General features: G+C 37.1%; 1 protein-coding gene across 2 annotated transcripts in view; it reads left to right on the top strand.

The window, feature by feature from the left end:
- The window catches only part of LOC127419306 (copine-9-like), a 114,561-nt gene that overhangs the window by 55,175 nt on the left and 36,794 nt on the right, over window positions 1-22,592 (top strand). For both annotated transcript variants that reach the window (XR_007893639.1, XM_051660623.1), the window contains 3 exons: window positions 8,915-8,978; window positions 17,375-17,478; window positions 22,096-22,200. Coding sequence is in view for 1 of the 2 variants with exons in the window: in XM_051660623.1 (XP_051516583.1) it covers window positions 8,915-8,978; window positions 17,375-17,478; window positions 22,096-22,200 (273 nt within the window). In the remaining variant the exon portion in view is untranslated. The remainder of the gene's footprint in view (window positions 1-8,914; window positions 8,979-17,374; window positions 17,479-22,095; window positions 22,201-22,592) is intronic.

Here is a 22,592-nt window from a genome sequence, read left to right as displayed (position 1 = left end):
ATTGAAGGAGGGACCCGAGCTACATCTAGAGGCCATAGGGTGGGTTCTTTTGGCTTCGGCCAGTAAGCGATCATCTAGCAATCACTCAGGCAACTACCCTGAACACCCTGGCAAGGTGGTGGCAGATTTTGCATGGCTAAGCACCAGTCATATTTTCTTCAGAAAAAAATCAAGTATACTTCATTAATAATACTAATCATGATAAACAATTCTTCCTGTTTATGGTCGCCAAACAATGTGACTTAGTACATTAATATGAATGTAATTAATATGTGGTCACTGGTTTGTATTTATTGGCTACTGTTATTTAACTTTACAGATACAGTTTTACATTAAAATTAAAACTAATTATACTGTATTCAAACTGTGGTATTAGGGCAACAAAAATAAACGGTACAGTCACATTTCTGAGAATGGGAGCTTTCATTTGATATATGACTTGTTCATTTAAGTGCCATGTGAAAGACTTTTATATTCAAATTAATATTTCTACCCCATTACCATGTTTTCAGGCCTTATGTTGTTATTTTGTGTAAAATAGATGCAAAAGTGATGGTGTTCTCTGAAAAGTTCCGATTGTAAGCTTTCAAATGATACCTCAAATGCCTGACCTATATACGTGGACTTTAATGTTTTAAGTGTAAAAAAAAAAAGAATCACGATGTAGCGTTCAATTTTGAACATTTACTTTTTTATTTACAGTTGAAGTCAGAATTTTGCATACACCTTAGCCAAATACATTTAAACTCAGTTTTTCACAATTCCTGACATTTAATCATAGAAAACATTCCCTGTCTTAAGTCAGTTAGGATCACTACTTTATTTTAAGAATGTGAAATGTTAGAATAATAGTAGAGAGAATGATTTATTTCAGCTTTTATTCCTTTCATCACATTCCCAATGGGTCAGAAGTTTACATACAATTTGTTAGTATTTGGTAGCATTGTCTTTAAGTTGTTTAACTTGGATCAAATGTTTTGGGTAGCCTTCCACAAGCTTCTCACAAAAAGTTGCTGGAATTTTGGCCCATTCCTCCAGACAGAACTGGTGTAATTGAGTCAGGCCTCCTTGCTCGCACATGCTTTTTCAGATCTGCCCACACATTTTCTATCAGATTGAGGTCAGGGCTTTGTGATGGCCACCCCAATACCTTGACTTTTTTGTCCTTAAGCCATTTTGCCACAATTTTGGTGGTATGCTTGGGGTCATTGTCCATTTGGAAGACTTATTTGCGACCAAGCTTTAACTTCCTGGCTGATGTTTTGAGATGTTGCTTCAATATATCCACATAATTTTCCTTCCTCATGATGCCATCTATTTTGTGAAGTGCACCAGTCCCTCCTGCAGCAAAGCACCCCCACAACATGATGCTGCCACCCCCATGCTTCACGGTTGGGATGGTGTTCTTCGGCTTGCAAGCCTCACCCTTTTTCCTCCAAACATAACGATGGTCATTATGGCCAAAATGTTCCATTTTTATTTAATAAGACCAGAGGAGATTTCTCCAAAAAGTAAGATCTTTGTCCCCATGTGCACTTGCAAACTGTAGTCTGACTTTTTTATGGCTGTTTTGGAGCAGTGGCTTCTTCCGTGCTGTGCATCCTTTCAGGTTATGTCGATATAGGACTCGTTTTACTGTGGATATAGGTACTTGTCTACCTGTTTCCTCCAGCATCTTCACAAGGTCCTTTGCTGTTGTTCTGGGATTGACTTGCACTTTTCGCACCAAACTACGTTCATCTCTAGGAGACAGAATGAGTCTACTTCCTGAGTGGTGTGATGGCTGCGTGGTCCAATGGTGCTTATACTTGCGTACTATTTTTTTGTACAGATGAACGTGGTACCTTCAGGCATTTGGAAATTGCTATCAAGGATGAACCAGACTTGTGGAGGTCCAACGTTTTTTTTTTTTTTCTGAGATCTTTGCTGATTTCTTTTGATTTTCCCATGATGTCAAGCAAAGAGGCACTGAGTTTGAAGGTAGTCCTTAAAATACATCCACAGTTACACCTCCAGTTCAGAACACCTCCTATCAGAAGCTAAATGGCTAATTGTCTAAAGTCTTTACATCATTTTCTGGAATTTTTCAAGCTGCTTAAAGGCACAGTTAAGTAAGTATATTAAACTTCTGACCCAATGGAATTGTGATATAGTCAATTAAAAGTGAAACAATCTGTCTGTAAACATTCGTTGGAAAAATTACTCGTGTAATGCAGAAAGTAGTTGTCCTAAACGAATTGCCAAAATTATAGTTTGCTAATATTAAATCTGTGGAGTGGTTAAAAACTGAGTTTTAATGACTTCAACCTAAGTGTATGTAAACTTCTGACTTCAACTGTATTTATTTTTAATTTTTTTACTTTGAACAGATCTCTTGGGACATCAGTGACACATATACAGCAGTGTTTGATGTTCTGCGTCCAGTAAGGGGGACTCTGCTTCTGAGATATTATGCTGCCCGGATTTATACTGGCTGCCCGAGACTCTGATTAAACATGCAGGGAGGATGTTTTTTGGCTCTGACACACAAAAACTGAGGGTTTTGAAGCTTTCAGATAAAATTTTGAGATGCTTTTGTTCTGTCTGTCAGATATGCTGTGTTAGAGAGGTGACGGCTTAGCTGGAAAGCAGTGCATTCTTTGCCAGTCTGACCATGAATAGTGAGTTTCATGCCACAGCATGATTTAAAAGGAATAGTTCTCCCAAAAATGAAAATTCTGTCATCATTTGCTCACCCTCATGTCCTTCCATATCTGTATGACGTTCTGTCTTCAGTGGAACACAAAAGGAGACGTTAAGCAGAATATTAGGTATTGACATTCTGTTTTACAGGTTTGGATCGCCAATAAATTGCGACAGCATTTTCATTTTGGGTGAACTATCCCATTAACTGAAAAGAAGATTTTTGAGAGACTCATTCTTAATTCAATAAAGACTTCTCTACTTGAAATGTTAAATGTCATTCATTAAATGTTATTAATTCATTACTTCATTCAATTCACTGCTGTCAGTCAGTGGTTTTTATTTATTTTTATCTCTCCTTCCATTCCTTTCTTTAGACTAACACTACTGGAACTTCCTGTTCTTTTGTGTGTGCTAGGAGTGATAGAGCCTTCATATACAGCACAAGCTGGAATTGAAAACCTTCTCGGCTCACCTTTATAAGTTGTTTCCATAGCAGCAGGAAAGTGAATGCAGAGAGTTAGTGACACGGACAGCTGTCTCGAGTTACACAGTCACTAGTACTGAGTAATGAGAAAATGTTCGGTTATGATGAGCCACGGGTGACCTTGAGCATGATGAGCTGGTGCCTGAGGCCAGATGTGGACCTTTTTGGACATGCCCAACTCTCTCCTGCTTGGTCTTTATAATACAGCTCACTAGTGGGATGTTCTTGGACTCCCGAAGTCTACAGTAGCTTGGTTTATTCTTTGCAGTATTGTTTCTTGTAAATTCAGATGCTGCATTTGTGATCTTTAATCATTCTATGCAACAGATGCCTTTTTTAAAGTAATTTTTTGTAAGATTGGAAACATTCTATCATGCAAAGAATGTCTTTAGGTGTTAATAAATTGCATTGTGCCATCTCACACTAAATTAATATAATAAAGTGCTTCACATTTCTGCCTTTAGACCCTCCAAAAAATGGCCCCATTCACTTCCATTGTAAGTGCCTAACTGTAACCTCGATTTGTACTTTTTTAAAGAAAAGGAGGGACCAGTCGAAATTAACTTTTGTGGTAATCATGTTGTGCCACAAATGCTGTCAGTTGAGCTTTACTTGTATTAAACCTGGAATATTCCTTTAATGCAGATATTTCAAATATCCATTTTTTAATCATCAGTTGTTTATAATACAAAATCTTGGTAACAGAGACATTCTGACATTCTGACAAACATTACACAACAAAGATAAACAGATGTTTACTTCTTGCAAATTCCAATAGAGCGCAAAAGTCTGGTTCCGGAAGTAAAAATGTTACTTGAGTTTTAATTATAATATTAGAAAAAACTTTTGCACAAAAAAACAAAAAAAAAAAAAAACAATCACTTATCCTTAAAATATTATAATTTTCCATCCTCATTCTGACCCTCTGTCAGAAACACTCGGTTTTGGTGCTGCTTCTCCTTTAAGACTTGACAGTAAACACCTGCTGTTATGTTTGGCTCTCTGCTCTTGACTGACCTGCTCCGCGATGGGAGAAAAGTGCCTCAGTTTGTTCCTGAATGGTGATCAGACTTTTGAAGATCTAAAAATCACAAAAAATGCATAAAATTAACACATATGACTCCAGTGTTTAAATCCATCTCTTCAGAAGCGATATAATACATGTGGGCGAGAAACAGAACAATATTTATTTACTTTTTTACTCTGAATCTCCACTTTAATTTTCACTTTCAGATGTGAAAGTGAAACTAAACAGGCACCACATGTGACTTTCAGATGGAAAAGTGAAAGTGGAGATTTAGGGTAAAAAAAGGACTTACATTTTGATCTGTTTGTCACTCACACCTGTTATATTGCTTCTGAAGATATGGATTTAACCACTGGAGTCTTATGGATTACTTCTATGTTTCCTTTATGTGATTTTTGGCGCTACAAAGATCTGATCACCATTCACTTGCATTGGATGGACCTACAGAGTTAAAATATTCTTCTAAAAATTTTAGTTTGTGTTCTGCTGAAGATAGAAAGTCATCATTTGGAGAATGACCCTATCGCCATTGGATTTATTTTTTCACAATGTGCAGTCAAGTTGGGAAAAGGGCATAACAACCATGTATTTTTAAAAAGTGCTTTATAATAACATGCATTACAACTCAGTCAACTGGACATAACCTGATAAAATACTTCCACTGCAGAGAGTCAGTTTCAGCCTCCATGCCACCTTTTGCCTTCTCCATGGCAGATCTGTCTCACTGAATTTTACCTGCATGTCTGGATCTGACATGTGTCTCAGGAGGGGGAGATGTGAAGCATGGTGGGACGCTTGTCTGTTTTAGAGATATCCTTCAGACCAAATTCCTTTTGCATAATTGAGCTTTAACTGGATTTCTGCCCTGCAGGTGGCCAGTGTGTGAATGTGCTCATACAGTTGTAAGTGTATGCATGTTTCTGTGTGTTCTAAAGTATCAGGACAATCTGCCATTCTATAGTTGTGGTGATATCCATTCCCGTGGGAATTCTGTTTTAGATTGTCACAGCACAGATGAAACACTAAGTACTGTATGTGTTATAAAAATGTTGAAAAAGAGTCTGTGACCATGGAGACGGACCTTTAGAGCTGGAATTAATTATCTTATTTGAATATTTCTAAATTTTATGACAAATATCTTGGACTACCGAGACTACAGTATAACACTACTGGATATTTTTGCATTAACCTCATGTTCTTGAGTCAACATGAAATCAATATGGACACTATTTCATTGTGAAGTGAAGTGTGAAGTGTGTAATTTCTGTGCCACTAACATTGCCGAACGGAATTGCAAAAATAATGATTGTTTTCAAACAGGTTTCCCAATCCCTCCCCTTGTCTGTCATTGGTGGAACCAAAAAATAGTCCTATCAGTTGATCAGTTGAGGCTATGTTGTGGTGTCGGGCTGGTCAGAATGATCAAACACACAGGAATGTTCTGATGGTGCCACAGAGACTTTTTGAGGAAAACAACCTACAAATGGCTTACTTATAGTAAGCACTGCATATTAAGCTTGGATAGAAGAACGTCTTTTAGCATGTAAAAAATTACACACCTCAGCTTTATTGTTCATGTGTATGTTATACTGGTGCATGTTGTCTTCGCAATACATACAGATTTAACTAGGTTAGTAAAGTTTGATGTTGGCTTGACAAAGCCTTGTATGAAAGTTTATAACACAAAGAAAGGCGAGAGAGAGAGAGAGAGAGAGAGAGGGAGAGAGAGAGAGCAGATTAAAGGCTTTGTGCGTTTTTGTTTACATTTGAATTTTTGACACTTGGAGTTTTAATAGTCTTGGCCTGTTTGATTGTAATTTAAGTCTATGGGAATTTTTAGAGTTTTGATCGGCAGCTGTGAGAAAACAATAAGTCTGATCCGTTAGAAACAGTTTAAACAGTCTGAAGGATGGTACCAAATTCAATGGATGTAGCTTGAAAGCTCTAGGTGGAGCTACAATTAGAAATTCTGGTCTTGGTTTTGGGTTTTTGAAAAAAAAAGAAAAAAAAAAAGAATCAACTTAAAGGAATATTCCAGGTTTAATACAAGTTAAGCTCAATCGACAGCATTTGTGACATAATGATGATTACCACAAAAATGATGTTTCTTAAAAAAAAAAAAAAGCAAATCCGGGTTACAGTGAGGCACTTACAATGGAAGTGAATGGGGCCAATCCATAAAAATGTAAATACTCACTGTTTCAAAAGTATAGCCACAGGATGTAAACAGTAGTCGTTTTTCCACTATCGGGCCAGTGCGAGCCAGGGCCATCACCTGGCCTGCCCGGGCCAATAGTCTCGGACCTCGAGCAGCGAGACCAAAAATGATCTGTGTTCCCACCATTGGGCGAAAAGCCCCGCAGCGTTGCACTAAAGCCTGCCCTGAAAGGAATGTTCCAGGTTCAATACAAGTTAAATTCAATTGCCAGCATTTGTGGCTTAATATTGATTTCCATAGAAAATCATTTAGACTCGTTGCTCGTGTATTTAAAAATCGAGGTTACAGTAAGGCACTTCAATGCTGGCCACTTTCTGAATGTTAAAATACTCACTGTTTCAAAATTATAGCCACAAGACATAAAGGATATGCGTGTAAACATGATTTTAGTGTGATAAAACCACTTACAACCCTTTTCTGTGTCAAGTTATAGCCAATTTTACAACTTTGTTACCATGACAATGTAATGTCAACAAACCTTCAACCCTAAAATAGAAACTTACATTTATAGCTCAAATAATGCACAAATTATAACAGAAGAATTAATGCAAGTGCTTTTATAAAATTATAAGCTTCACATTTTTGTGCTTAAACCCTCAAAAAATTGTCCCCATTCACTTCCATTGTAAGTGCCTCACTGTAACCTTGATTTTTTGCTTTTCTGTCTTTTTTTTTTTTTTTAAGAAAATGAGGAATGAGTTGAAATACATTTTTGTTGTAATCAGCATTATGCTACAAATGCTGTCGATTGAGCTTGACTTGTACTGAACCCGGAACATTCCTTTAATACGCCACCCTGGTTAGCATTGACAACTCATCGACTGTAACTGACATGGTGTCCCAAGCGGTCTCTCCACTAACAGCGGGACGATGACCCAGCACATCGTCCATGATCTCGAACCATAGAAAGTTCTTTCTTTGGGTACCGCTTTGTCCATTGTGCATTTTAACAGATTTGTACTGTGCCTGCCTTGGAAGTTTGGCAAAACTCTGCTTTTGACATTGACACCACCACCTCAATCCCCAGTTGGCCTTGTTTGGCCAAAGGGTAATCGGCGGACCAAAGGCCATTGGCCCAGAGACAGCCCCAAGGAGGAACAATGAGGCCCCGGAAGTGAGAGTGGGAATGCAACTGGCTCTGGCAAGCACTAGCACGCCCTCATTTGGCCCGATAGTGGAAACGCGGCTAATATGAGTGTTAGCCTGATTTTAGTGTGGTAGAATTTGTGTAGTTATATCCAATTTTACAACTTCGTTGTGATGACGACTTAAAGCTGTAAATCCTAAATCGACTGTAAAACAATGATTTTAAACAACTTTACAGGTCAAATAACCAATTATTTAACAGAAATTAATGGTAGTGCTTTTATCAAATTACAAGATTCACATTTCTGCCTTTAAACCCTCCAAAAATTGGCCCCATTCACTTCCACTGTGTGATTTAAACAAGTGGAGACCCAACTTTAAACAAGTGGAGAGCCAAAACTTTACTTGAGAATAAAGTAAATCCAAAAATTATACAGGAAACAGCACAACGTTTAATAACAGGATTAAATAACAAGCTAATTAGTCCAAATAAAGCAGATACAAACAAGTCTAAAAATACAGGCAATGATCAAAACTGGCAATGGCAAAGCAAGCCATATATTGTTCAGTATGGTGCATGCACTCAATTGTCAGTTAAGCTTAACTTGTATTGAACCCGGAATATTTCTTTAAAGTGTAGAACAGTATGTTGGCTTGAAAAACTTGAAACAACTTTTGTTTTCGGCTGACTACACCAAGTCCTTTTATTTTTCAATGCTTCTCTTCTAACCACCTGGCTCCATTTTGGTATGTAACGCCCACTTTTCACAATCCAATAATTTCCCGATTGATTTATTTATTTTTTTTCTCATTGAAGATACTCTGTAACTCAGAAATATGTCAGATTATGGAAGTAAAAAGGTTTTGCCAACATCATTTCATGTCGACTTTAACCTCATTCATCCATTAACCTCAATATGAGCTCAGCATCTTTCTTTGTGTTTATACAGTTCCATGAATTAATTTTTGCTTATTCCTCTCTTTCCCTGAAAGAATATATCTCTCTTTTCCCTCAAACAGATTTTCAGTGCTCTCCCACTGCCTTTAATATTTTTTTTCCTCCTAGCTAACCCTCATCACCCTTCTCCCCTCATTCCCTACACTTTCCCTCTTTTCAGTTGAATCATGTTTTTTTCAGAGGTTCCATGTGGGCTATTCAGCACCTGAAGTGCTCCGCCATTACGCCAGTGCAATCAAATTGTTCCGCAGAAAGCTCTTAGCAGCAAAAAGAGCTCTGAAAACTCAGTGAACAGCAGAAAAAATGGAGTTGTCTTATTTGTCATGAATTTGAATGGGCTTGCAGTGTACTTATAACTGTAGCAGCTATTACAAGGGTTTGATTTGAACTCTTGTCTTTAAACTGTTACCCCACATTTTTCAAAAGTTTAAAAGCAATTATCTGTATTTTCTCAAGGGGCATTCCTGGGAAAAAATGTGGGAACATTATCTTCACAGCCGAGGAACTCAGCAATTGCCGGGTCAGTATGAGACCATGCTAACACACACACACAGTCTGACTCTACAATGTCTTTCATCATGCTGAATGCTTTAGGCATTGTATTTAAATATTAGAGGTGAAGTATATTTCTTTTTTCTTTTTTTTTGTTCTTTTTTTTTGTGTGTGCTAAGATTAGGTTCAGAGAGACAGATAAAGAAAATCTACCTTTATCAGTTTATCCTCTAAACATTTAGTCCTTTTTTTTTTAACCCAAGTGTTTTTTTATTATTATTTTTTGTAATTAACATTTTTTTATTGATTCATATATACACCACAAAGAAAAAGCCAACACATATACAACGAATCAACATTTCACATTCAAACCCTCTAATATCCCTCCCCATTCACCAAACCCACCCTGACCCCAACGAACATCCCTGTAGTCCCACATAATAACACACACACAACCAAAAAAACAAAAAACAAAACAAAAAAGAAAATATAATAAACAAATAATTAAACTAAACTACACTCTCCACATCCCCCCATAAAATTTGAGTGCTCAAAACGTCACACATACAACTCTGAACTTTCAACCAAAATTCTTGAATCTTAGCACAACCCCAAAAAACATGGATTGTATCTCCATCTTCTGATTGGCATTGCCAGCAGGGGGGTGTGTCTTTAAGACCAAGCCTATACAGTATAATCTAGAGGGGGTCCAATAGAATCTATGTAAAATCTTACATTTCATAAAGCGAACCCTTGCATCTCAAGATGCAGACTTGACATTTTTTAGGATCCTAGCCCACACTTCCTCCTCCAATACCAAGTTTAAATCTCTTGATAGAAGTTAAAGCTCCATCCCCCAGACTCTGAATTAACAAGGAGTAATACACTGATGCCTCATGACCTTTTCCAAAAGCAGTAATCACCTCTCCCATAGTATCTGCTGCTTTAGGGGGGTGTGAGCTACTCCCAAAAATATTACAGTGCAGGTGGCGCAGCTGTAAATACCTATAGAACTGAGATCTGGGAATCTCAAAGTGTTGAACCAAATTTTCAAAAGATTTAAACACTCCACTCTCATATAGGTCACTGAGTGTAGTAACCCCCCTCACAATCCACTCTGACCAGCAGAAAGGAGACCTTTCAATACATAATTTAGGGTTCAGCCATATGCTTGAGGCGACATTTAAATAAATGTCTTAATTAAACACTCTGGACACTTTTGTCCATACCACGCGCAAATGCGAGATAACGGGGTGTGACTTAACTACTCTGGTTAGTTTAATAGAAAGTCTTTGTAATGGCAAAATAGAGGCAAGGACTTCCTGTTCAATACAAAACCAGGGAGGGGCTCTCTCAGGTGGAAGTGACCAATGAGCCAAATATCTGAGACCGAATGCATAAAAATAAAACAAAATCTTGGGTAGGCCTATGTGACTTATTAAAATGTAATCTGGGATGTTTACCATTCCAAATGAAGGACTTCACTATACTATCAAATTGCTTGAAATAAGAGAGGAAGACATCTACAGGGAGAGATTGTAACAAGTAGTTAAATTTTGGAATACAATTCATTTTAATAACATTAACCTTCCTGATCATAGATAAATGTAATGCAGCCCACCTGCCCACATCGCTCAAAAACCTTTTAATTAAGGGGTCAAAATGAACTCTTAACTAAATCAGACAAATTTGCTGGGAATAAAATGGCCAAATACTTAATGCCCTGTTTGGGCCACTGGAAGGTGCCCAGCTGGAAAGCCGTTACTGGGCAGTACGTTGTCAGAGCCAAAGCTTCGGATTTAGACCAATTGACTCTGTATCCTGAGAAGTTAGAAAAGGAATTAATAATTCTGTGGAGGCAAGGCATAGATCTAGTAGGGTCGGAGACAAATAACAAATTATCATCTGCATAAAGCAAAAGCTTATGCGCCATAACTCCCGCCACCACCCCAGGAAAATCATCTTCCCTTCTTATCGTGGCTGCTAATGGTTCCAGGGCAAGACAGAACAATAATGGGGAAAGAGGGCAACCCTGCCGGGTGCCCCTATCCAGAGTAAAATAATCTGAAATTAATCCATTTGTTTGTACCGCTGCTACCGGGTGTCTATAAAGTAACTTATCCAACCAATAAAAGTTTTTCCTAACCCGTATATTTCCAAAATCTTAAAAAGATAATCCCATTCTAGCATATCAAACACCTTTTCGGAGTCAAGTGAGATGGCAGCGACCGGAGTCTGATCATTCGCCACTGACCACATGATATTTATGAAACGCCTGATGTTATCAGAAGAGCTGCGGCTCCGAATAAACCCCACCTGATCTATATGTATAAGAGATGTCATAACTTTACTTAATCGGTTAGCCAGAATTTTTGACAATATTTTAACGTCTAGCTGGATCAGGGAAATTGGAAGGTAACTCTTACACTCACTTGGATCTTAGTCTTTTTTAAGAATCAGACTGATCTTGGCTTGTGTCATGGTTGGCGGAAGATTTCCATTCTTTAATGATTCCGTATAAAATTCTAACAAAAGTGGAGCCAGCTCTGTAGCATAAGATCCAAAAAACTCTGCGGCAAAGCCATCTGGCCCCGGAGGCTTGCCTGTAGGCAAGGCCTTAATTACCTCACTAAGCTCCTCCAAGGTTATCTCAGAATCAAGATAATTTTTTTACTCCATCATCAGTGTAGGGAGTTCTAATGGTTCCACAAAATTTTGAATATCCTCATCAGTAGACGAAGACGTGGAGCTATAGAGATCAAGATAGAATTCTTTAAAAGCATTATTAATATCAATGGCTGAGGTAAATATTTTACAACCAGCAGATTTCACTGAGGGAATGGTAGAAAAGGACTCTCTCTGCTTTATATATCTAGCCAAAAGCTTCCCTGTTTGTCCCCCACTCAAAGTATGACCATCTTGCCCTGAATAGCCAAAACTCCACCTTCCATGACAAAATAGTATATTATCTTTATTTCAATCAGGTCAATTCTCTGAGGCCATCAGATGACATTCGGCGCTGCAGCTCTGCCTTGGCACTTTTAATATTCCCTTCCAACTCCACGAGTTCTCGTGCTTTGGATGTTTTGATGAATGAGGCATACTGTATGATCTGACCCCTAAGAACTGCCTCCCAAACCACGCCCACAGAGGATACTGAGGACCAGTTGGTCTCCATATAAACATTAATTTCATCCTTTAACATTTGTTGGAAATCAGGATTTTGCAAAAGGGATACATTAAAGCACCAACTATATGATTTCTTTTTCTCCGTATGTGGCAACACCTCTAAACTCACCAGGGTTTGATCTGAGACTAAGGGTGTGTTCACACTTGTAGTTCGGTTCTCTTGGTCATCTTGGTCCGGACCAAAAAAGAAAATGATACATTTTAGTCCTGGTTCGCTTAGCGTTCACACTGACATTTTTAACACCGAACCTAAAGATACAAAAACAAAGGCATCAGGAAAAAGTCACAACCTGATTGGACAGCTTTTATGACGTGATATTTTTTTACAGAACTTGCCAATCATCCAAAACAATGCTAGCTGCTGGGAGAAATGCACTCGTTATATGTATATATGGTGGTATTTTTACCAGCTGAGAATTCCTCCGTTGCACACACAAACGAAGATATGCTGCAAGGACAGCTGATGGCGTTTCCGACGACTGTACTGAACTGTAATGGGCAACATAGCTCCTATGATGAGAAGAACCAGGTATGCTTGAGGTCAGTATTAGGCAAATTACTTCCTGTTTTTGGTCCGTTTAGACGTCTTTGGTCCATGTTGCGTTCATATATCAATCGAATGGCACCAGAGTTCGTTTGGAAGCGGACCGAGACCCACTATTCAGGCGGTCTCGGTCCGCTTGTTTGGTGCGCACCAAAGTTTGGATGGCAGTGTTCACACTTGTTCAAATGAACCGCACTAACAGAACAATCGCACCAGAGTTCGTTTTAATCGAACCAAACCTGCCAAGTGTGAACACACCCTAAGATGTTTCCAATTGAACAATCAACAACAGATGAAATGATGGATTTAGATATAAAAATATATATATATTCTAGAATAAATCTTATGGACTGTTGAAAAATATTTATTGTCCCTACCAGATGGTTTCAAGTCTCCAAATATCTGTAAGACCAAGATTTTTACACATCCTGTGAAATGTCAATGTTGCTCTAGGGGGCTTACACACTTTTGCTTCACTATGATCAAAGACTGAGTCCATCAAAAGATTAAAGTCTCCTCCCAATATTATATCATGAGGGATGCCAGCAGCTTGCAACATCCCTTCAAGATCTATAAAAAAGCCCTGATCATCAGCGTTAGGTGCGTAAATATTAGCCAAAATCAACTTTTGCCCCTGAATTTCTGCTAAAACAATAATGACTCTTCCTAATTTATCTTTATCCTGTTTGAGACATTTAAATTGTAGATGTTTATTTATCAGTGTAATGACTCCCCTGCTCTTACTTGAGCCAGCACTAAAGAAAACATGTCCACCCCATATCTTCCCAAATTTTTCAGCTTCCTGCAGGGAAAGATGCATTTCTTGAAGAAACACTATATCATATTTCTTATGTTTAAGAAAAGATATAACCTTCCTTCTTTTTATGGGGTGCCATAAGGCAGATGAGCTTTCTGTCCTGTGTCACCCAGACCGTAGTTTCTCGAGTGTTCCCAAGATATCATCTCTCAACCCATTCACATTCCACGTAGAGAGAAATAATCCACTCATATTAACATTTGACATTTTGACATGTTAGAAATAATAGATTGTGTCAAAAATAAAAAAATTATAAAGACCACATTACCCCATTAGTGCAACAATCAAACCCTGAACCTCCCCCCGAACCAAACAAACAGAAAAAAGAAAAACTTGTGCATTAACCCCACGCACGACAGCGCCAACCGCTGTCCATCCCTCTAAACTCAAACCGTCCATGTATGCCTACTAGAGTCCCCGTGACAACTTTGCTATCGGATTGCTGAAATCCGGTGCATCAATACAAATTTTGTGAGACAGAATTACATAACAGAAAATAATCTATAAAACAAACTCCAGCCAATAGGCAAAATAAACACAAAGAACGTGTAGATTAATTCCTAAAACTGTATCAAAGATGTGTTCCTCCACAAAACAAGCTCCAGGTACTAGCAGAACCAGCACAAAAATAAATAAATAAATCCATTCAGTTTCCTCGGATAGTCAAACGAATGTTCAGTGAGCCGGCTGTTCATGAGTGCAGCAGATGACTTAATCCTTCCAATTCATCCATAACTGTCCCGAAGGGGTGTTATTTCACAAAACAAACTCCAGCTGCTAGGCGGAACAGCACAAAAAGAAACAAAATGGCACCCAGCTTCCTCAGACAGTCAAGTGTATATTTAGCGAGTCAAGTTCACTTGTGGGCCACATGAGAAACACCAAATGGCTTACTCACTCCAATGTTTTTATGAAGGACATCACTTGCTCTGGACATGTAAATACTTTACGGCCATCCTTAGTATCTATTCTCAGTATGGCCGGAAACATCAGTGCAAAAGTGATCTTCCATTGATATAAGAGATTCTTGCATTCCTTGAATTGATCACGTTTCTTTCTTGTCGAATTCGCAAAGTCTGGGAACAAGAAAATGTTGTGGTTCTTCCAAGAAAGATTTCCTTTAATTCTCACCTCTCACAACACGAGATCTTTATCGGATGATAATTGGAATTTATTGGGGCCTGTCTCCCCCAGCGGATCTCCGAGCCAAGACACTGTGAGCTTGCTTGATTTCCAGCTTTTGGCCTGTTATGTCGAGCAGACTTGGGAAGAGCTCGTCTAGGAATTTCACCATATCTAGGCCTTCCTAGGAATGCTCAGGAATTCCAACAATTCGGACATTGTTTCGTTGATTACAATTCTCCAAATCCCCCAGTTTTTCCCAAACGCGTTCCAAATCCACCTTGGTCGCTAGCGGATTAGCAGCTAATTCCATCTCCAATGACTCAAGATAATCGATCTGTCTCTCGACGTCCAACAGTCTTGTAACCAACCCAGTGAATTTCGTCTTCATGGAAGTAATCGATCGACATATTACAGCAAGATCATTCAAATCTGCAACGGCTTTTGTCAGCATTGCCGACATATTCATCAATTCATGACGGATTTCTTTCTAGTTCACCGTCCGAATTGAGTCCGGGCCTTTCGGTCTGTTGCTCCGGGGAATCAGCCCGAGCACGTAAGTGTCTCCAGAGCCCGAGGATTTTGAATTTTTTGATATATTGTCTTCCTAGAACAGTTAAGAATCAGGGTGTATCGAATCTCACTGGTTTATGACGCAAATAGTAATAAAACTAGCAAAGTGCACAGAGCTTGCCATTCACACGTCCGCTCCTCGCATGGCGTCACGTGACTTAAAAATGGAGTCCTTTAAGAATCCATGGTTGGATATCACGAAACCTGTCAAGAACTTGCCTGTATTTATTATCAAAATATAATAAATATTTCTATATTTATTATTCATAGGTTCATAATTTGTTTTAAATCAATGTTGTATCACTACCCCCAGTCTTCATTAAGGGGGTTAAAATAACCCATATGCATTTATAATGAAATTTGACTCATGGTATTTTTTTATTTAATTTTTTTATTTTTTGTTTTTTTTTTGATAAATTTGTCAACTTATAATTTTTTTTTTCTCTTTGATATTCCATATATTAATTACAAATCTGGTTTATGCCAAGGCCTGGATTATACCTAAATTAATTTATGTAGCTACATTTCTGTCATCTCATCTTGACAACAAAAAATAAGTAAATTTTTAATGAAAATTTTTGTCTTATTTTCCAGTAAACATCCTTAAAACAAGAAAAAAATACTTGAGAAACAGAATGACATAAGAAGTCTTGTTTAAAATTTCTTGGGGTTTATGCTTAAAACAAGATAAGTCTGCCAATGAGGTATGAAAAATAAACTTGTTTTCCCTTTGAATCAATACATTTATTTCTTACCCCATTAGCAAAGTTTATTCTTGTTATAAGCATACAGAACACATTCATACATTTTGTTAGGTTTCTCTGAATTAGTTTTTTTTTATTATAATTTTATTTCAGGGGGTCATTTTGACCCCTTTATGCACTTGTGTAGGTTTTTTGGGTCATGCACCCTAGTATTAAGATTTTTTTTTTTTTTTATATTGTGACATTATTTTCATGATAATTATCATTATTGTAATCCAAAAAAAAAAAAAAAAAAATCTCATTTTAATTACTGTAAATGGAAAAAATTATGATATATTATTTAGATTGTAAAGTATTTATACATTGTGGTAGTATTTGTTGTACTGCTGATTATTTAAAAACAGCCTCAATGTCAATGGACGCGCTCCGTGTAGACAGAGTATGAGAATTTTGGGGGCCGATATGCGTAATTGTCATAAAAATAATTTTGCAATGTAAAAAAAATTGTGATGGTCTTTTAAAAGGCATTATTTTCTTCTTCATTATGCAGAACATAATTATCTTGTTTTTTCTTTTGATTTTGGTATAAAATATAGCCCATATATATATTTACGTGAGATTCATCCGCACACTTTCCTATGGAATGGCTCACTATTTTGTCACTTCATCAATTTGACCTGTCAATTTTAATACGACTCTTTTCAGCAATTCCATTGTTACAGTGCCTCGGGCCATGCCGAAAAACCACATAAATATAATTTCAAATGGCACAAATTATGTATATATATATATATATATATATATATATATATATATATATATATATATATATATATATTCAATTCCATCCCTCTGTCTCCTTGTAATAGCATGTAGCTACAGGAAGTATTAGACAGAAAGCCCTGTATAAGGACTGACAGTCCACCTCAAACACAGCTTTAGCCTCCCCACGCGGGACCGGATGTTTTTAAAAGGCAGATGAGCTTTCTGTCCTGTGTCACCCAGACTGTAGTTTCTCAAGTGTTCCCTAGATATCGTCTCTCTATCAAGTTCCAAGTAAATCTGTTGCGTGTGTGACTTCCCTGCTGCTTTCGTTGGAGTCCCTAGAGAACTGTTATTCTGAGGAGAACAGCACCAATAAATAGCTAAACACAAGAGACATTCACTCTCCATTAATATGTATGAACCATTTGCAATTCTCCTTCAACGCAAGAGAGTGTCCTCTCCGTGGAATTGATTTCTTGTCCTACTTATTTGCCTTTGTTGCGTCCTGAACTCCTCCTCTGGAGTGATGTTAACCGAGGCCAGCGATTAAAATGCATTGTCGGATGTAATAGCGTCGGGGTGGAATTGGTATTGAGTCAAGGGTGCTGTGATATGTTTGGTTGCTTGTACACCTTGTTTGTGTTTTGTTTGGTAGCACTTTGAACTTGTTGTTCCCATTCATCCAAAGTAATTAAAATGTCTTATAACAGGACATTGCAACCATGCAACTCTGTGCTAACAAGTTGGATAAGAAGGATTTCTTCGGGAAGTCTGATCCTTTCTTGGTGTTTTACCGAAGCAATGAAGATGGCACGTGAGTATCATCAAAAGTGATACTGTAATCCCTATTAATAATTTTCCTTAAAGGGGAAGTGTGGAATTTCTATGGCACTATCATAACCAATTTTTTCTGTAGTTCAGTAAATATAACGAAATTAGCCGCTGTTCACACTAAATGCATTTTTGCCTCCATCTGAACAGTTTTTCTATTAAAAACATGCTTTAGGCGGATGTCTTTGACCATTGTGTCAATTCTTGCTGTTTTTTCAGCGTCTTGCGCATTTTTATTACAATGTGTTTGAAGAATAAAGAACTTCAATTTGTAAAAATACGTTACTTGAGAATGCAAGAATGAGTTCAGTCTGAACGGCCCCTTACAGTAATGACAATCTAATGAGAATCACCATTTAGAAAAATAATGGGAATTATAACTTAAAAGTAAAATGTCCGGATGAGTTACCCTATTGAGAATTTGGGGAAAAATATGCTTAATTGTCATGAAAATAATGTTGCGATATGAAAAAAGGCTGTATATTAAACATGTAAATTTTATGTTAATAGTTAATTCTATAAAAATGTATGCATTAAAAAAATTAATGCAATTAATCATGCCCCTAACCTTGGATACATTTCGTAATAAAGACACAATAACACACTAATAATTACACAATAACTGAAAACATTATTACGTGATACGCTGAAAATAAAGGAAGCACAGCCACAGTGAGACGTTCCAAATGTGGCCCTGTTTCAAAATAGCGCAGAAATAAACCCAAAGAAATCACACAAAAAGGAAAAATGTTTCATCATTTATTAACCCTCATGCCATCCCAGATGGGAATTACTTTCTTTCTTCTGCTAAACACAATGATGATTTTTTTTTATAATTATAGTAAATATATATAATTATTTTGATTTATACATACATATTGAATCATCTTTCTTTGGAGGCCTATTTCAGCAAATGTTGATATATGCGATTAATTTAATGAATTATTTGGGTTATCTTCTAATTCATTTTATAAAACATGTAATCAGTTGCCCCAATGATACTTTAAAACAGGCTTAATTTTCTTTATATAAAATATAATTAATTTTTTTCTTTTGATTTTGGAGTAAAATATGACCCAGACATGTTTTCATAAGATTCATCCCCATAGACACCCTTACAGGCTCATTATCAAACAGAGCAATGTTTTGATAGTGCCACAGAACAAATGGCTTACTTATAGTTGTCTCTCCCAGAAAAAGCAGAAAGTATTTCAACATCAAAACAATTTAGTTGAAGCTCTATTTCCTGAAGCACATGATGCACCATAAAACTCATCCCTACGTCTTGGCTCAGTTGACGTTGGTGTAATCCCAGGTCATAATCAAGCAACATGCCAGTTCAGGCAGGTCATGTCATTCAAGCTTAGAAGTCAGCTGACAGCTCAGTTATTTGTAATTCTATGGATTCCATTTCCAGTTGACCTTAATATAACTCCTTCAGATAGACAATTATGACATTTATTTAATGATTCTGACTGAATCAGTGTTGAGAAACCAATGAGGATACATCATAATAATGTAATTCACCCCCCATGATTAGGGCATTACGGATTCACAGAAACCAGTCATAAAAATGGAATTACTATAACACGCAGAATGTCGCAGAATTTGACATTTTTGGGATAAATTTAATGTTTGAATGCATAATTAGTCAAAGTAAAATCATGATATGCCCTAGTATGGTGATTTAACTACAAAAAGGTGAGATTTAATAAATAAATATACAGTCTGCATGTGCTGTGCACCTTAAAGTGAATGTGTGACGCCCGCTGCTCTTGCACTGGTAACACCGTAACATAAACATCATGCACGTTTGTGTATGTGTGTGTGTAGATGACAAAGAGCAGAGCACTTAATCACTGTGAAGCACATGCAGACTTTATATGATATACAACCCCAATTCCAAAAACGTTGGGACAGAATGAAAAATGCAAATAAATACAAAAAGTACTGATTTGTAAATATATTCACCCTTTGCTAAATTGAAAACACTACAACTACACATTATATGATGATTTACCTTGTGAAACACTTTTTTTTTATTTTTGTTTTTATGTACAGTAATTTCAAATCAGATAATTGCATCACGCTCCAAAAAAGTTGAGACAGGTGCAGTTTAAGATTAATAACAATTTGATGTGTTAAAATAACAAGGCGATGTGAAACAGGAAATTAAACAGGTGAGGCAATCGTGTCAGAGTAAATAAGGAGCCTCCAAAAACAGCCTAGTCCTTCAAGAGCCAGGATCATTCGAGATTTGGCAATTTGCCAACAGATGCTTCAGCAAATAATCCAGCACTTTGAGAACAATGTTTGCCAAAGACAAACTGGAAGGATTTTGGGCATTTCACCCTCTACAGTGCACAATATAGTTAAAAGATTCAAGGAATCTGGTCAAATCTCGGTGTGTAAAGGGCAAGACAAAAAAACACTTCTGAATGTGCGTGATCTCTGATCCCTCAGACGTCACTGTCTTAAAAAGCATCATTCATCTGTAATGGATATCATGAACATGGGCTTGGGATTACTTTAGGAAACCTTTGTTAGTCAACACCATTCGCCGCTGTATCCACAGATGCAAGTTAAGACTTTACTATGCAAAGCAGAGGCCCTACATCAACACTGTCCAGAAGCGCTGCCGAATTCTCTGGGCCCGGTCTCATCTTAGATGGAAAGTAGAACAGTGGAACTGTGTTTTTTGGTCTGAAGAGTCCACATTTCAAATAGTTTTTGAAAAACACAGCAGTCGTGTTTTCTGGGTCAAAGAGGAAAATGACCATCCAAGCTGTTATCAGCATCAGGTCCAAAAGCCAGTGTCTGTATGGGCCAGGGGTGTGTCAGTGACCATGGCATGGGTAACTCGCACATCTATGAGGGCACCATTAATGCAGACAGATATGTAAAATTTTTGGAGCAGCATATACTGCCATCTAGCACCATCTTTTCCAGGGATGTCCTGGAATTTTCAGCAGGACAACTTCAAACCACATACTGGCTGAAAAAGCAGAGAGTGTGGGTGCCCTTGACCCTATCTGCTCCAGGGGCGCCGTATCATGGCTGACCCTGCACTCTGACCCCAGCCTAGCTGGGATATGTGAAAAAGAAGAATTTCACTGTATATGTGCAAATGTATAATGTGTGATAAATAAAGAAAATTATAGAATTATAGAATTATGCTAGATTGGCCTGTCTGCAGTCCTGACCATCTCCAATTGAGAATGTGTGGCGCATTATTAAGCAAACCATACGGCAACGTAGACCAGTACAATTGTGCAAATAAAAACCTGCATAATGGATGAATAGAAGAAATGGTGATGTTTCACAGTGGTAAACACTCGACTGTCCCAACTTTTTTGGAGTGTGTTGCAATCATCTGTTTTGAAATGACTGTACATTTTCAAAAAACAATGAAATTCACAATGAAAAACATCATATAATGTTTAGTTGCAGTGCTTTCATTATAGCAAAGGGTGAAAATGATTGTACAAATCACTCATTTTTGTTTTTATTAGCATTTTTCATACTGTCTCAACTTTTTCATAATTGGGGTTGCAATTAAATTGCAGCCTTTTGCGGGTTAATAGGCACATTAAGGCATATAGCGAACTGATAATGCGGAAGTGAGAAGCTGTCTTCACAAACATACAAACAAAAAGTGCTTCATTCGGTTTTCTGCCAAAAACAAAGCTAAATTTAAGTAGACGTAAAATTGAACTATTGTGTAGTAAAATGTAATGTTCAATGTAGTATTAATAAATAATAATAATAAATCAATAATAATTGTATATTTAAGCAATATCTCACAAGCAAGAGTGCTGTTGTACTAAATAAGTTTTCATCAATGCTTTCATTAATACTGTGATGCTCTGCTGTGCAGCAATGTATTTGACAAAAAATAACTCCAATGTTGTGTTTTGAAATGTTCTGTGATGATCTTAAAGCACTTAATTTGATACAAATATTGCAATGGTGTGTTTAAAAGTAATTTTTCTGTTTACATTTGATTTAAGTTCTATGAATTTATTTGATTAGGTTCGTTTTTTGGATGATAAAATTTAATTCAACTTTAAAACATGCAATTCAGATAAAACGGAAAACACAGAATTTGTGAAAAAATAAAATGGAATTTGGGAAAAAATGAAACGTATTTCCTAGTACCTTACATGATATCCAGTTAATGCGAACCACTTTTAATAATGTGTCGCTTCAGTTGGCTTGGTATCCTTTTTCAAAGCAGTGTAAGGATATTCCTTTAAGGGATAGTTCATGCACACAATTACAATTCTGTCATTATTTTCTCACCCTAATGCGGTTCCAAATATATATGACTTTTTTTCTTCCTCGAAACACAAAAGGACATGTTGGTTAGGCAGAATATTAGTGTTAAGCATTGAGAATGAACATTCTGTCTAACATCTCATTTTTGCTCCACAGAAGAAAGTAAATCAAAGCATATGGGTTTGGAACAACATGAGGGTGATTAAATTATGACAGAATACATTTTTGGCTGATCTATTTCTTTAACAGAAATACCTACAGATCTCATAACAGGTGTCATAAGCCTTTAAGGAAAGATTTCCTTTTTGATTTTCCTTTCTAGGTTCACTATATGTCACAAAACAGAGGTGATAAAGAATACTCTAAATCCTGTATGGCAGCCCTTCACCATCCCAGTGCGAGCTCTCTGTAACGGAGACTATGATAGGTAAGGCTCCTTTACCAGTAATATAATCCTGCTACATGGCACCTTAAAGTCAACATGAAATCAAAATTGATCCTGTTTACTGACATCACCAAGCCCTCCAGTAAATTCTCCAGTAAATGTTCAGTGTATAAAATCATGTTCGGCTCTAGATTTGTTTCTCATTGAAAATTCTTTTTCATTTGGAAAATTTATTTAAGAAAATTTCATTTAAGGTAAAGGTGGCGAACACCATGAACAACCATTTCATGTTGACTAACTTGACTTTTAATATGAGTGACAGTATTAATGTACAGTGGACCCAAAAAGTATTTGCATTACTTAGGCCGGAATGTGTAAAAATGTGTAAATGTCATTGCATTACAAACGAACAAACTTCTTTTTGTGAAATGTGT

The sequence above is a fragment of the Myxocyprinus asiaticus genome, chromosome 28, assembly GCF_019703515.2.
Source record: "Myxocyprinus asiaticus isolate MX2 ecotype Aquarium Trade chromosome 28, UBuf_Myxa_2, whole genome shotgun sequence".
In the NCBI taxonomy this organism is placed as follows: domain Eukaryota; kingdom Metazoa; phylum Chordata; class Actinopteri; order Cypriniformes; family Catostomidae; genus Myxocyprinus; species Myxocyprinus asiaticus.
This window is presented reverse-complemented; position numbering and strand designations above follow the sequence as displayed.